We start from the raw sequence: 17,031 nt of genomic DNA, 5'->3' as shown, positions 1-17,031 counted from the left end.
AACCTGGCTCCATGACTTGACTGCACCAGTACTTTGGCCAGACACATTTTCAGTTGAGCTTAAAGACTTGGGTCCCAACCAAAGTTTTCTGGATTTCAGTTTCGTGCATGAGGTTTCATTTAGGAAATGAGTGGAATAGTTTAAGTTTTCAGTCTGGAAATAAAGTTATTTCACTTTAATGTTAAAATAATATAAACTTGTTAGCCATGAAGAAATTCAAGTACTATGCCATTCATTTAGAAATCCTGCCTCAGAAATTGTCTTGCATGTTAACAATTACTTTTGTAGAAATGGTCCACTTTGTTCCATCTTAAGAGCATTTTTCTTTCTTTTCTCAGAATGCAGAAGTTTCAGTTTTTGAAGTGAATATCCGTTTTGTTGGAGGGCTCCTTTCTGCTTACTACCTGACTGGTGAAGAGGTAAGCACCACTAAGCATGATAACTTCATGAAAGTATTTGAATTCTAACCTGAATATTTGTATTGAACTGCTCATGTGAGTGCTGGCAACTGAAGCTGATGTAGATGTGTTTGGTCGAACATTATAAAACCTTGCCTGATTTAGTGGCGAGCTTTTGTAGCGTGCTACCAAGCAACTATGAGATAGATATTGTTGGTTTAGGTAACAGACTTAGATCTTAAATTAGAAGTTTAGGAGAATGTCTGGAATATCTGGATCCAAGCACCACACACACACAATGCTGGAGGAACTCAGCAGGCCAGGCAGCATCTATGGAAAAGAGTACAGTCGACGTTTCTGTCCTGAAGGGTCTCAGGCCGAAATGTCGGCTGTACTCTTTTCCATAGATGCTACCCAGCCTGCTGAGTTCCTCCAGCATTTTGTGTGTGTTGCTTGGATTTCCAGCATCTGCAGATTTTCTCTTTTGTTAGTGATTGGAATGTCGTGATTGTTGATTGAACTTGACTTTGAATCTGACAAGGATTCTGACATGTCCTGCTTGATTTTTAATAGCAGGAATACTCGGAGTAGAAAATAGTGGTGAAAGTTAGAAAGATGGGATGTTCATTGAGCTCAGTTAGATTGGCCTGCTTGCAATTGGAATGCTATCTCCTATCTAAATTAATTTCAAGTCTTTTAATGATTTGTAATTAGCATCTGTTTTTGGAATATCTATAGTGTTCTCATAAATTAAATTAGTTGTTCTTTTTGGGTTTTTTTTTGCTAATTGTCTCTTTGAATTGCTAATTGCACACAATTACTTCATTCTGTTAGATGCAAACACATGAACTGTGTACCTCTTTTGCAAACATATGTCGTAATTCCTTAAGATGAGAAATTTCTAACAGCAGATCCCCCAAAAATTAATAAGTTTGAGAAATAAAATACATTGATTCAAGTTAAGATCAGGAAGTAAAGGATAATTCTTTCTGGTTGAGATTATTGGAAAAGAAAATACCTTTAGTATTTTGTTTTGAATGTGAGCTGCAATTTTCTATTTTTCTTTGAAGAATAAAACTGCCTGTGTCCTTGATGTTCTACTCCTAGTTACATGGTCTGAAGTTGGCAACAGGCAGGTGTAAACAGCAGATGTTAGTCCTGAAGTATTGAGCAAGTGCTCAGGTTTGATGCCCTCTTACAGCAATGCAAAAATCTCTGTGGCATTTGAAAGATTGTTGGCAAAAAGCAGTGAGAATTAAAATTTTGTTACCTAACTGTAAGATCGGTTCTGGAAAGAGTATTTCTTTGCTGATAACAACTGAATATTCTACACAGAATAATTATTTTTGTTGATTTTTATTTTTCCCAATATCTTTGTTCATATTCTCTCTAAAAAAATGTAAAATAGAAAAAATAGTTATAGATAATTTTTCAGTGTTCATTTGAAATGAGCTCACTCTTGTGAAGAGGAAGCTGGTGGTGACTTCTTTAAAAAATTCTCCATCTACCTAGGAGCATTGTTCAGGCTGGCGGCTCTCTCTGGCTTGACATATGGCAGTATTATAAATGCACCCAATATTATGCAACCTAAATGTAAATTAGATGTAACACACCATTGCATTTAGAAATTGCCTATTATCAACAAAATGGTCTACTTTCCATCTTTTCTGTTGATTTACTGATTAACCTATTTAATAAAAATAGTTTATCTTCTGGAAGGTACTTGGATAAGAAATGATTATTTGCAGAGGACTAAAATTGATATTGAAGACAAGAACCACCTACATTTGGTTAATATTGGAAATAAATGCATAGAAGTATAATTTTTGAATGGAGTGAGGTTTAAAAAGGTAAAGTTCTTCCCCAGGCCTTGTTTGGCGCATCGGGCGGCAATCTTGCCATGTCTTTAACATTTGTCTATTTTACGAGGCTGAGGTGCTAACTCGACGCTTAACCCAGTGCAGATGGAAAACGTGCAAGGAGCCAGCTGGAATAGAACAATGTTCATCATTGTTAGATACCTGGGTTATGACCAAAGAAAACGATGTCTGGAGTCGCATAGCACTTCAGTGCAAGGCTGTTTATTTGTTGCGTCAAAAATCAAGTTTATAAAGATTAGCGAAAATAGTGAAAGGAGAACTGACAATATTCACAAAAACATATCTACCAGAAACCACAATGATAGTTTCGTACATATACTTGGCCTGTGTGAACTCCTGGCAGCCCTGATCTTTCTCTCATACTTTGGGTGATCAGCTCCTATTTTTTACACTAGGACATACCATCTTTAGCCGGCTGGTGGTGTAGTGGCATCAGCGCCGGACTTCGGAGCGAAGGCTCCCGAGTTCGAATCCAGCTGGCTCCCTTGCATGCTTTCCACCCGTGCTGGGTTGAGCGCGAGCTATCAACTAGGCCTCGTAAAAATAAGAAAGCCTGCTAAAAAAAAATGCCGTTATGACGGTGTCCCGATGACTCCACTCGGAGTTAAGGGCTTTCTTCTTCTTCTTCTTCATACCATCTTTAATTACCAACAAAGTTAACCTACGGCTACACATGAATTAGAATATGATGCACCCCACAGTGTAGTTACATTCATATTAGAAAATAAGTAGAAGTATCTATCTTAAATACAGTACTCAGACAATATATACACATTTACATATCTCTATTACTAAAGAAATGGAATATTCTGCAGTGTATGGCAGGAAAGGCACCATTAAGCCAGTCCGAGTTCATCAACTCAGTTTAGGATTCATTATGTGGGTGGACTGGAGAAGACATCGAGTAGAAGATATAGAGGCTTGAGAACATGCCATCAGGCTCAAGAACAGCTTCTATTCTGCTCTTGACAGGCCTCTTTTATGCTGATGATTAATTCCTGGTCTTTCAGTCTGCCTTATTATGACACTTGGACTTTATGTGTTTACTTGCACTGCTGCTTCTCTCTGACTGTAACTCTATATTCTGTTTTTTTTTCCTTTCCTTTTGTACTGCCTTGAAGCACTTGCATGTGGAATGATCTGTAAGCAAAAGTTTTTCCACCGTATGTTGGTAAAAGTAATTGGAATAAACCAAATTCCAGCTAAACATTTTCAGCTGGGAAAATTGGCTGCTTGGAAAGTAACAAGGGTGTACTTTTGGTTCTGAAAGTTTGGATATGAAACTTTGAGAGGCAGGATTGAACAGACTTGCAGATAGGAGGTGGTGGTCGTTCATATTCTTTATCACTGAGATGGACACAGGTTTCAACAATAACTCAGAATAAGCCCAGATATCCTTTAGCCACTGATCTCATTCAGTGTCATCACTTTGCCATCCACCCCAATAAAAATAATATTTTCCTTAAACAAAACAAAGTGAAATAACTCTTACAACAGGAATTCTGCAGATGCTGGAAATTCAAGCAACACACATCAAAGTTGCTGGTGAACGCAGCAGGCCAGGCAGCATCTATAGGAAGAGGTGCAGTCGACGTTTCAGGCCGAGACCCTTTGTCAGGACTAACTGAAGGAAGAGTGAGTAAGGGATTTGAAAGCTGGAGGGGGAGGGGGAGATGCAAAATGATAGGAGAAGACAGGAGGGGGAGGGATAGAGCCGAGAGCTGGACAGGTGATAGGCAAAAGGGGATACGGGAGGATCATGGGACAGGAGGTCCGGGAAGAAAGACAGGGGGGGCGGGGTTGACCCAGAGGATGGGCAAGAGGTATATTCAGAGGGACAGAGGGAGAAAAAGGAGAGTGAGAGAAAGAATGTGTGCATAAAAATGAGTAACAGATGGGGTACGAGGGGGAGGTGGGGCCTAGCGGAAGTTAGAGAAGTCAATGTTCATGCCATCAGGTTGGAGGCTACCCAGACGTAATATAAGGTGTTGTTCCTCCAACCTGCGTGTGGCTTCATCTTTACAGTAGAGGAGGCCGTGGATAGGCATGTCAGAATGGGAATGGGATGTGGAATTAAAATGTGTGGCCACTGGGAGATCCTGCTTTCTCTGGCGGACAGAGCGTAGATGTTCAGCAAAGCGGTCTCCCAGTCTGCGTCGGGTCTCACCAATATATAAAAGGCCACATCGGGAGCACCGGACGCAGTATATCACCCCAGTCGACTCACAGGTGAAGTGATGCCTCACCTGGAAGGACTGTTTGGGGCCCTGAATGGTGGTAAGGGAGGAAGTGTAAGGGCATGTGTAGCACTTGTTCCGCTTACACGGATAAGTGCCAATAGTGGTAAGAGGCATTACTACCTGCATGTCACAATGATATTTCCTCAAGTAGCCCTATGGTTTATCAAGTATAGGAATATATCTTCAGGCATTATCAGCAATAAATTATCTTTCTGCAAACATACTTCTAACCGTTATTATACTTGTCTTTGCATTTTATCCTCCCCAATTGTACTGCAAAATGTTTCTTCATATTCTATTAAAAGTTACAGTGATAGAAAATCACTTGTCCCCAGTCCACCAATTTTATTTTCTTTCTGCTCCACACAACCACCCTCATGATTCTGTGCTGCATAAGTTGACCACTACAATGCTACAACTGTCCACAGTTCATCTTTGAAGAGATTTCAGTATGTGAGGCACTGAAGGTTCACAAAAGCTCTGGTACTATTAGGATGCAATGGTAGATAATTAAAAACAAATCAAAAAATAAAACTCCTTTCCATTTGGTTCACTTATTTTGCAGGTGATCATGAAAGTTCAGAAGAATAAAACAAGACTGATAACAAGAGATTGACTGTTCAGGACTAATTGTTCAGAAAGAACCAGTGATTGTGAGCAAAACACTGGTTAGCAGCCTTGTGGTATTAGTTTTCTGTAGTTTCATAAATGAGTTAGGTGAGGTGTATACAAAGTTTGCCAGAAATGGGCTTCTGTTAATACCTTGCATAAAGAAGCAAGGCGAACACTGATTCAGCATCCGAGAGGAAATCAAGAGTTTTTCACAAATACAACTATTTTGCCTTTCCCAAAGGATTGCTGGATGGAGAAGTGAGGCTTGCTGGGATAGAGGTCACGCGATGATTAAATAACTTTGTCAGTGAGCTGGACTTTTCCTTCCCTTAGGGTGTGTATATGAGGATATTTAGATAAGAGCCTAAAATTTCTGCTGATGATGAGAGCAGAGATAAGCAGCTGCAAATACCAAAACCATGTTTTAACACCTGTAATCTGAAGCTGGCACATTTAACCTTGTATGACTTGAATTTTATTTATACACCAGGTGTAGTGCTAAATATCAGACTGGACTTTAATTTAATTAAAATCCAGTCAAAATCAATGAACATCAAATAAATTTGTACAGTCTCTGCCTCGATTAAATGGTGACAGGTTCACAAGGTTATACATCCAACTGCCTAAAAAGGCCACTTAAAAAAAGATGTGAGGCCTGAGAAATGAGTATCATCAAAGTTCGAGATTAATTTATCATTAATGTGCATATATGTTACCATATGCTACCTTGCGATTCATTTTATTGCAGGTATTTACATGAGAATTTTACAATGACTGACAAACAGCTAATGTGCAAAAGAAGACAAATAGTGCAAGTATAAATAATAGTAAGAACCTGTTGTAAAGAGTCCTTAAAAATGAGTCTGTGGGTCATAGGATCAGTTCTGAGTAGCGGTGAATCAAGTCATCCACATTGGTTTCTAGAGCCTGTCGGTTGTAGGGTAATAACTGTTCCTGAACTTGGTTCCTAAGGCTTCCTGAGGATTGTAGCAGCAAATGTGGTACTGTCCTGCTTTAATGACCAAATTTGTTGAACCACAAAAAGTAATTCGTTCTTCATTTACCAAGTTAAGGAGTATTCATTGACCTTACACCATGTTAGAAAAACATTACCAACAATGATGACCGGAAACAGAACCAACATGTTCATTGAATCCTCGTACTGAATTTGAATATCTTACTGCATTTTCATAACCTTACCACCACCTGACCAAAATTACGTGATTTTTATGTGACAGTCAAATTAAGACTAAAATTCCAAGTAATTTGAAGATGGGGTGGGGGGGGTGGAATGGGGGTTGAGTGTGGAAAGTAGAATCGTAGAGCTTCTTTCGGCAACTGAAATCAGTCTAGGAGATCACTGTATCTCATAGTTCAATGAAGTACCAACCTTTTGCTCAGGCTAATCTTTCTCAGCCTGAAACAAGTCTGTTTCTTGCTTAAAGGAATTAAAGGAATTAACATCTATTGCATCATCCACATTCTAGAGACACCATTTTCTCAGACAAGAGATAACAAACCTTATGCTACATAAAATCGTAGCTCCTGCTTGACGCCACTCTTCATTAAACTCTCTTTTCTCACTTATTTAATTATTCATTTCAATGCAATCTGGTTCCTTTGTCCCGCTTCTTCTGGTGGATGGAGTGTAGGTGCTCAGTGAAGTGATCTCCAGTGGTGCAGTGCTAGCTAGAGCACATCCAGCACATCTTTAAGAAAATAGCCGAAATAAACAAGCTAATTAATTAGGTGCCGTGCAGGGTGATTTGAATATCTCTGAAACTGCTGATCTCCTGGGATTTTTATGCACAACAGACTCTGGAGTTTACAAAGCATGGTGCCAAAAACAAAAAAACATCCAGCGTGTGGATTTAACAAGATGTTTACAGAAGGCCGCACCGGATACAGTAGATGAACCCAACAGACTCAGAGGTGAAGTGTTTCCTCACCTGGAAGGACTGTTTGGGGCCCTGAATGGTAGTGAAAGAAGAGATGTAGGGGCAGGTGTAGCACTTGTTCCACTTGCAAGGTTAAGTGCCAGGAGGGGGATTAATGGGGAGGGACGAATGGACAAGAGAGTTGTGTAGGGAGCAATCCCTGTGGAAAGTGGGTGGAGGGAAAGATGTCAGCCAGAAGAAGCCCAATTTACCCATTTTAATTCCACTTCAATTTCCCATTCCAATATGTCCATCCATGGCCTCCTCTACTGTCACAATGAGGCCACACTCAGGTTGGAGGAACAACACCTTATATTCAGTGTGTGTATCCTCCAACCTATTGGCATGAACATCTATTTCTCGAACTTCCGGTAATGCCCCCTCCCCCTCCATTCCCCATCCCCTCTTCCCTCTCTCACCTTATCTCTTTGCCTGACCATCACCTCCCTCTTGTTCTCCTCCCCTTTTTTCTTCCATGACCTTCTGTCCTCTCCTATCAGATTCCCCCTTCTCCAGCCCTGCATCACTTTCACCAATCAACTTCCCAGCTCTTTACTTCATCCTTTGTCCTCCCAGTTTCACCTATCACCTTGTGTTTCTCCCTCCCCTCCCCTCGACCTTTAAAAGCTACTACTTATCTTTTTTTTCTCCAGTCCGGCTGAACGGTCACAGCCCAAAACATCGACTGTACTCTTTTCCAAAGATGCTCTCTGGCCTGCTGAGGTCTTCCAACATTTTGTATAAATATGTCTGGACTCTTTCAAAGACGAATGGCTGTCTGTGCATAGACGAATCTCGGGGTGCATACTGCATACATATCTTGCTAATAAATGTGCTTTTGATCCTTGAATCTTGAGTTAATATTTGGCTTATATGATCAACAAACCAATGATTCTGGTTGTTTTTGAGCTTTGCGTTCATGCAGTGGCTACAATGTGAAGAAAAAGCATTGAGTCAAAGTCAGCAGTGTGCAATTTGTTCATGCTGTTTTAAAATAGTAAATTAAAAATTTGACTAACTATAAAAAGTCTTTATAGATTCAAATTTGGTAAATGAAGCATATGCTTAGGGCTGCAAAAGTACTTACAATTTATCTGTTGTTCTGACTTGTGATTAAAATCGTACCGTTTAGTTTCGTATCCTGATTTTGCTTTTTGGTCATTCTGGATGAACCTGGATGGTTGCACTATGTTGTAATTCTTGTTTGTACCTCTTTATCTCCCATGGTGTTTCATGCAAAAAGTTGAGTGGTGGTTTGTAGATAATGATGTTTGTTTTGGCTCTCCATTGCACATAACACTCTATTTTTCTTTCCATTAAAGTCAATAGAAAGGAGAATGGAATGGGGTATAATAGGCAGAAAATTCAGTACCCCACATTTACTCCCAAGGAATGAAGCGTGATTAACGTTTTATTCCACATTCAATATGAATTTGGTGACGGCACATCCCAAAATAATGGATTCCAGTACTGGCAGACTAATAACATGGTGATTAAAATTCAAGAAAAATAATGTCATGCAACATAAGTTAGTCATCTTAAGTTTGTTGCTATTTAGCAACGCAAGTCCCAACTGATAAATTTGTCCACTCATTCACGAAGGCAAAAGATTATTAATGAGCATTATAGAACAGCAAAGCAGCCACCAGAAAATTAGTGAATTAATATAGCATCAACAACTTCATAGATCAGTGAGGGTGAAAAAAAAATAAGAAAATTAACAGAACAGGTGAACCCACAGTTTAATAGATGAATGCAGGATGCTAAGCCACATATGGTAAATTGAGAGTCGTAGGCTTCATTGTGTCATTTCAATAATGGACACCATATATCAGTAAACCAATGTAGAATATTAACTCAAGAGATTCTGCAGATGCTGGAAGTCCAGAGTAACACACACATACACACAGTACTGGAGGAACTCAGCAGTTCAGGCAACATCTATAGAATGGAATAAAGAGTTGACATTTGAAGGATCTTGCCCTTTCATTCCTTTGACTCTTCATTCCTTTCCCTAGATGTGGCCTGACCCGCTGAGATCCTCCAGCATTTTCTGTGAGTTAGAGTGCGAGTATTGATGAAAATTATCAGTAAATTTTGGTCTGTGCTTTCAACCTGCAGCTTGTTGTCATTCAACCGTATGCACGTATACTGCTAAACGAAACAACATTCCTCAAGACCAAGGGTTGCACAACACAGTAGATATCTCACACAGAACACACAAAATAATATTAGCACAAATAAATTACAAATAATAAAATATATTCCATAAGATTAACATTATGACGTAGGTTAAAAGTAAACAGTATAATGCTACAGGCACTTTGTATTTGATGAGACCAGGGCGGTGGCAAGAAGTCCAGTAGTCTCATCCTCCAGTAGCCTGGAAAATAAAGCTGTTTCTCAACCTAATAAATATTGTCCCAATGCTACAGTACCTCATGCTTGATATTAGAGGGTCAAAGTGGTTTTGCAAAGGAGAGGAGAGAACTTTGACTATGCTAAGGACTCTGCGTACACAGCGTTCCTGATAAGTATCTCTGGATGGAAGAGAGACCCCAGTGATCCTCTCAGCATTCTTGCTATCCTTTATAGGATCTTGTGGTCAGGTGCCTTGCAATTCCCATACCAGATGGTGATGTAGTTGTCAGGACACTCTCAATGTTGCTTCTGTAAAAATTAGTTAGCATCTGGGAAGGGAGGAGGCCTCATTCTCCACAGGAAGTGGAGATGCTGCTGTGACTACAGAGGTAGTATTGAAGGACCCAGTGAAATACTCCATTGTTCTAATATTTATTTAAATGTATAGATTGTAGGAAAAGGCATGGCAGAGGGGTATAAGAAATCAATTTTTACAAACTGTAGATATTGGAAATCTGAAATTAAAAGGAGCAGTTTTGGAAGTTTTGAGTTCATCCCAAGTTTGTTAGGATGATGGTAAGCAGAAAGGAGTGCATTCAGATGTAACTAGTTGAGAATTTTTACAGGAAATAGCAGCTTTGATGAAAAATAAAGTTTATCATGATCAGAAGCCAGAGGTCTGGAATAAATGAATCACAGAAAGACTAAGGAGCAAAGAAGATGCCATGTGTTGGAAAGAGGGTAAGTGCTAGAGAAAGAGCTGGGTTCCTAGGCCAGAAATGTGAACAGTCACAGATAAGGAAGAAAAATATCATCAGCATCACATGATACGCTGAATATATTGAAATATAAGGGAGAATCTGAGAGGGTTAGGATAGATTGCCTGGGATTAGTGAATCATGAAATTCTTGCTTGCTGGATAAAAGCATAGCCAATGTACACACAGTCTACGCCTGATTCTGTTGTTAAAGTAAGCCGGTGCTGCTGCCTAGTGGGTGGATTACATGAAATGGTGAAAGGGCTGTTGACTATTAGAAATGCCAGAGATCATGTACAAAGAAAATTGAAGGACAGAATTGCAGTGTTACTGCATGGAAGAAAGATATTTATCTTACCAGAAGCATACAGGGTCTATTGAAGAACAACTCAAATCATCACTCCCTCAGCCTCTCCTAATAAGTGTGTGAATTCTAATTGAGCTCCCTCTTGAAAATTACAAAATTGAATTTACTCCCCGTCACTTTCTCTGCCACAGAATTGTACATCCTAATCATTTACTGCATTAAAACATCTTCTCATACCCTAAATGTGGTTCCTTTGCCATTCACCTTTATTCTGTATCCCCTAGTTCTTGACACTTTAGTCACTAGGAATAAACACAGGAGATTTTGTAGAAGCTGGAAATCTTGAGTAATACTTGCAGGAGGATCTCCGTAGGTCAGGCAGGAGGCTAATTTGCTGAGTTCGTCCAGCATTTTATGTGTGTTGTCACTGGGAATAGTCTGTCTAAAACAATATGTATCAGACCCCCTTGCAGCCTCCTGTTCCAAAAGAATAGCTCCAGCTTCTAACATCTGTCCACCCATTCCATGCAGATGTCTACATCTCCATGAAGTCTCCTACTGTCCTCAGAGTTAACTGCACTTTTTAGTTTTTTGGTCTTCTGTAAATTTAGAAATTATTCTTTGTACATTGAAATTCCAGATCATTAATATATATTTAAACATTCAGTGCTTCTTCATATTAACCTTTAGGAACACCAATGTACATTTCTCAAAAAGCAATTTCCTGCTCCCTTGTTTCCTGTTATCTGGCACACAATTTATCCCTATGGCTACAGCTCCCTTTATTCCATGGGGCAACTACCTTAGTGATGCCTATTCTGTGGCATGAATGCCTTTTGAAAGTCCATGTGCATCTCATTAACTAAATTTCCCTTTTCATCTTATAATTAAATTAGACATTGGGTTTGCAGGAGAAGCCCGAGAGTGGTAGTAGATGGTTGCCTCTCTGACTGGAGGCCTTGACTAGTGCAGTGCTGTAGGGATCGATGCTGGGTCTTTTGTTGTTTGTCATCTGTATCAATGATCAGGATGATAATGTGGTTAACTGAATCAGCAAGTTTGTGGATTACACCAAAATTTGGGGTGTAGAGGAGGGCAAGGAAGACTATCAAATATTGCAGCTGGATCTGGACCAGCTGGAAAAATGGGTTGAAAAATGGCTGATGGAATTTAAAGAAGACAAGTGTGAGGTGTTGGACTTTGGGAGGACCAACTCGGGTAGGAATTGCACAGTGAATAGTAGGACACTGAAGAGTGCAATAGAATAAAGGAATCTGGGAATATAAGCTCATGATTCATGGAGAATGGCATAACAGGTAGATAAGGTCTTAAAGAAAGCTGAACTTTATAAATCAGATTATTGAGTGCAGGCGTTGTGATGTTATGTTGCCGTTGCTTAAGTCATTGGGGAGGCCTAATTTGGAGTATTGTGTATAGTTTTGATTACCTACCTACGGGAAAAATGTAAATAAAATTGAAAGAGTACAGAGAAAATTTAGAAGGATGTCACTGGGACTGGAGGACCTGAGTTATAGGGAAAGATTGAAAAGGTTAGAACTTTATTCACTAGAATGTAGAAGATTGAGAGGAGATATTCCTTAGAATGTAGAAGTTTGAAAAGAGATTTGATAGGGGTATACTAAATTATGAGGGTTATAGATAGGGTAAATGCAAGGAGGCTTTTTATAACGAGTTCGGGTGAGACTACAACTAGAGGTCATGGGTTAAAGGTGAAATGTTTAAGGTGAACACAAGGGGAAACTTCTTCACTCAGAGGGTGGTGAGCGTGTAGAACGAGCTTCCAATGCAAATGGTGGATGTGATTTCAATTCCTATTTTCAAGAGAAGTTTGGATAGGTACATGGATCAGAAGAGTATGGAGGGCCATGTCCAGGTGCAGGTTGATGGATCTAGGCAGTTTAAATAGTTCAGTTTGGACTGTTGGGCCAAAGGGCCTGTTTCTGTGCTGTAGTTTTCTATTACTCTAACTTTGTCAAATCAATCCACTCTTGTTGATACAATGCCATTTCCATTCCTTTTAGAACTATCCCCATGCTGGTTAATGTGCGGTTTATCCCTGCAACTTTTACTGAGCAATGTTCTAACACTTGGAGTTTTCCAGCCCTTAGCCTCCACCTCTGAGTCTATGGATGTTTGAAATACTATAGGCAGAACATCTGCTGTTTTTGCTATTACTTCCCTCAGCAACCTAGGATGAAACTTAGCTAGACTTGGTTAAGTTTCCTCCTCATTATAAATTTCTAGTCCATCCAAAATTTCATCTAACTCTCCCTTTACTGAGAATCCAGCAGCATTATCCTTCTTGGTGAAGAAGTGCATTAAGGTTTCAGTATGAAAGGTATCTATTGAGGAATCTTTAGAAATTCAGGCAGATACTCAGAAAGGACATGTTAAAGCAGACCTTGGTTATTGAATAATCCCAGGAAAGTAATAGAAAGCAATGAGGGCTAACAAGGTAAAAGAAATAAATGGGAACTTCAAGGTCACTTTGCTGGCAGAGAACTAATAAGATTTAAGAGAGAAATAATAAGAAAGAGAGAAATACTCAGATATTGGAAACTATGAACAAAAGGTACTGGAGAAATACAACAGGCAGGCACAAATGGAGAGGAACCATTTTTGGGATTACAGCATCTTTATTAGTTTGTGTCCCTGAAGTATTCTGTTCACAGATCCAAAATTACATAGAGTACCTTCATTCATTCTGTTTTTGCCTAGAGAAGTGATGTTCAAATAATAAAGCAGAAGCTCCAGAACATTTTAGCATGAAGTCCAGCCACATTCAAGAGTGTTTAATGACCTTTCAGTTTACAAAGTACGTCACACTGGTCTGCTTAATGTCAATAAGAGTCTAAGAGCATGGAATCAGGTCCTTTGGCCAAACTCTATGCACGATTCTCTGACTGATGAAGGCCAAAATTCCAAAAGCCTTCTTCACCACTCTGTCTACCAGTGACATCACTTTCAAAGAAAATGCATGTGACAATAACTTTAAAAAATCATCACCGCTGACTTGAATTTGAGATCTGAAAGTTATCCCACACTGTAATTGAAATAAGAGAACTGAGATGTTGCATTGCATTTGGTGAGCTTGCTTTTCTAATCAGGCTGTGCTTCTGCGATGCGTCTGGGCTAACAAAGAGTTTTGATGGTAGATGTCATTTCCCAACCTCCTGCAGCTTAGATAATGACAAATTCCAAATTAATATAATAGAAATCACTGGTGTATGTATTGATAAAGCATCTTTAATAAATGTATTCAGAGATCTCTTCAGTGGTGGTCAGAAGTTTGAACATTGTTGTTTGATTTTGTTAAATACTTCCCCCCCCCAAATATTAATTTAGTAAAAATCCAAAAGTCAGCTTTCTTTCTTGTTTTTTGTATGACCTTTTATCAGCAATCATGGTGGATTCGTGATTTCCAGACTGAGGTCCTTCAGGAGTATGTTAATTCTAGGCTGTCAACTGCAGTCCACTAATTTCTGAGGTAAGAAGTGGGCAGCCGTCCTTGCCTCAGAGATGGGCTGATGATTTAGATGTATTAATGTGGGAAGTAGCTTCATTACCAACCTTGGAGATTTAACTATCTGGCTGGCATTTCCAGATCTGAGAACATCTGCTAAAACAGTAAGTAGATGGCTGGGAACCCCAGTAGTGATTAGGAAGCTCCAAATAGGTCTACAACTGTGTCAAATTACTCGTACTGAGCATATCCTTAAATGAGTGAAACCTTCTAAAATTTATTTTAGAATCCTGAAGCAACGAAAAGACATGTGCCTTTCCTCAACCATCTTCCTGATTCTTTGAAGCATAAAATTGTACCTTCTAGATTCAGTTTCTTTTCCCCCACAGACACATGTTACTAAAGGCACTGGGCTGATATTTGACCAAATTATTTAGTGCCTCTAAAAATGCATGAAGCTGATGCTATCCTAAATGGCTGAAATAGAACAGTCCAATTTTAGTACAGTGCATTTGGTTAATCAGGACATATTTTGGCCCATTTAAGCAGCAGTCCCGATTAGCTGAAGTTTCGTGGAAGTAGTTAAAAAAGTATATAAAAAAGGACAAACTGATTAATAAATTATGTACATGTGAAATGGAGAACAAAATAGGATACTACTAATACTACTGCAGTACTATAAAACTGTGTATTCCTAATTCTTATTGACAGGGGAATTCATCCATGTTACGTTCTTTTGATTATAAAAGAACAAAATCAGTGCAGACATCTAATACAGATAATGGACTACCTTCATACAATACTGTCAAAGATTGCATTCTCTAAATCCTCATTTTGATTGTTACATTTGGGATTATTGTCAACACCTTCAAATTCTTCTTAGTCTCTAACTTGTTGAAGCAGTGGAATCATTTCATTTTCACCCCCGGCCATTTCTGGCCTCTCCAAGCCCGAATGTTGGAGACCACAGTTAGCAGACCAGTTCTGAATTGTCTCTCTGCTTATTTCTTGCCAACTATCAGTGACAAAAATCGCTACTTTTTGAACTCGAACACACACAATTGATGCTATTTAAAAACCGTTTACTCTTAGCAGAATGTTGTATCAAAGGGCTGCACAAGCACATGTGACTGACGCTAGTTGGAAACTGTTTGGCAACAGTCTCTTGCCCCAATTAGGCAGCATAGTGCCCCAAATAAACAATGGGAATCCTGATTATTTTATCGATTAGTTTTCATTCTTTCAGAGATGTCACAAATAAGTGGCTGCTCCAATTAACTGATGGTTCAATTAACCGGAATCCCCTGTATTTATCATTGAGTTGTCCTTTGAGCCTTCTCCCAGTTCAGTCAGCATGTCACAGTTTGGTGGTTGTTCACCTGAGGTATTCATCTCTAAAATGGACAAACAAATCACCAATCAGAGCAAAAGGGTTATCTGTTTATCTGTCTTTATCTGTTATGTGATATCTTGTAATCTCAACAGATCCTAATGGAGAAATCAGACTTTGTTACAGTCACAATTGTAGCAAGCACAAGTGCAATGAAGCTGCAATACTTTAAAGCTTCCTGATTAATATTCATTACCAATTGCCTTGTAGCATCCTTCAGTGGATTGGTGATGAAACTTTTATCCACTAAGATAAAGATCTTGCTTTGAAGAACTTAAGTGTAGCATTCTCCTTCAGGTGATCATGAAAATGTAAGTAAGCAAAGTAATGGCAAAGAACAGCCATTACAAATTCTTCATGCTGTTAGTCTACACCCTCCACCCAACACCCATCTCCCATCTGATTTAATCTTTTATCGTAAGTACCAGCCTATCAGATCAGAATTACTTTTAACTATTTGTCAGTCTAATCCATCACCTAGTTCCTTAGTGCAGGAACAAAGAAAGACTTCGCTGTTACCATCTGGCCAAAGAGACAGTGTTTCCATCTCTCGCATCATTGATACTGAGGTGTCATTAACACTTTCCATCCTTTGATATATTATTAACCTATGGAAATAAACATTTGAGTTTTCCTGAATGGTCCACTTGATTCATTTGAGACACCACCACTTTTCAATTCAGTCATGCATTTAATACTTATTACTGTTCCTTCCAACAGGCTTTGCACAGTTTGGTTGTTGGAACTTGCCATGGACTTGCTGTATTTTGAAACAGTGTACTGACAGATGGGCTTTAATCTCACAATTATAACTAACTGTTTGTTAGCAGTACTCATTATGCCAGTGTTGTGGACTACCACACTATAATATTTACTCTCAAGAAGGCTTTCATTTAATCCATAAGATATACAGAAGGAGCGGAATTAGGCTATTTAGCCTACCAAGTCTGATCTGTCAATCGATCGTGGCTGATTTTTTTTTTCTCTCAACCCCATTCTTTTACCTTCTTTTACCCCATTCTCTTACTAATCAAGAAACTAGTTACCTTCGCTTTAAATATACCCAATGACTTAGCCTTCACAGCCATCTGTGACAGAGTTCCACAGACTCGACACCTTTTGGCTCATCATCCCTGTTCTAAAGGGATGTCCTTCTATTCTAAGGTTGTGTCCTCTGGCCGTAGACTTCCACACTGTAGGAAACATCCTCTCCACATCCATTCTATCTAGACCTTTCAATGTTCAGCACGTTTCAATGAGATACCTCCCTTATTTTTTAACACTCCAGTGACTACAGACCCCCCTAGCTAGCAAATCCTCATACATTAACCTTTTCATTCCTAGGATAGTTCTCAGCTCCAGCTCTGGTACTTAACTGATGTTGCCAATCCAGTGTTTACCTGATCACTGTTTCAATAGCCTGTGCAATATGAAATGACTTCTTGAAGTTCAGTTTCTTCTCATGAGTGGAACCCTTTGAGTCTATATCTCTTGAACTCCAAACCATGTTGTCTTACAATATCTGCTCCAAACTTGTACTGTACTCTGTATTAAACAAGCTGTGTCAAATATGAACCATAGTCCACAGCAGCTGCATCTGCATGCTTATTCCAGCTGTTAAATTTGTAGTGCTTGAAGGAGTTGCATTGGTTCAACCAATGCTTC

The 17,031-nt window shown here is 39.2% G+C and overlaps 1 protein-coding gene across 1 annotated transcript in view; it reads left to right on the top strand.

Annotated features, from left to right (window-relative positions):
- Positions 1-17,031, top strand: part of man1a1 (mannosidase, alpha, class 1A, member 1) — a 488,943-nt gene that overhangs the window by 250,122 nt on the left and 221,790 nt on the right. Inside the window, exon 4 of the mRNA XM_063033881.1 lies at positions 339-419. Coding sequence (XP_062889951.1) covers positions 339-419 — 81 coding nt within the window. The remainder of the gene's footprint in view (positions 1-338; positions 420-17,031) is intronic.

This window comes from Mobula hypostoma, chromosome 2 (genome assembly GCF_963921235.1).
Source record: "Mobula hypostoma chromosome 2, sMobHyp1.1, whole genome shotgun sequence".
Taxonomy (NCBI): domain Eukaryota; kingdom Metazoa; phylum Chordata; class Chondrichthyes; order Myliobatiformes; family Myliobatidae; genus Mobula; species Mobula hypostoma.
This window is presented reverse-complemented; position numbering and strand designations above follow the sequence as displayed.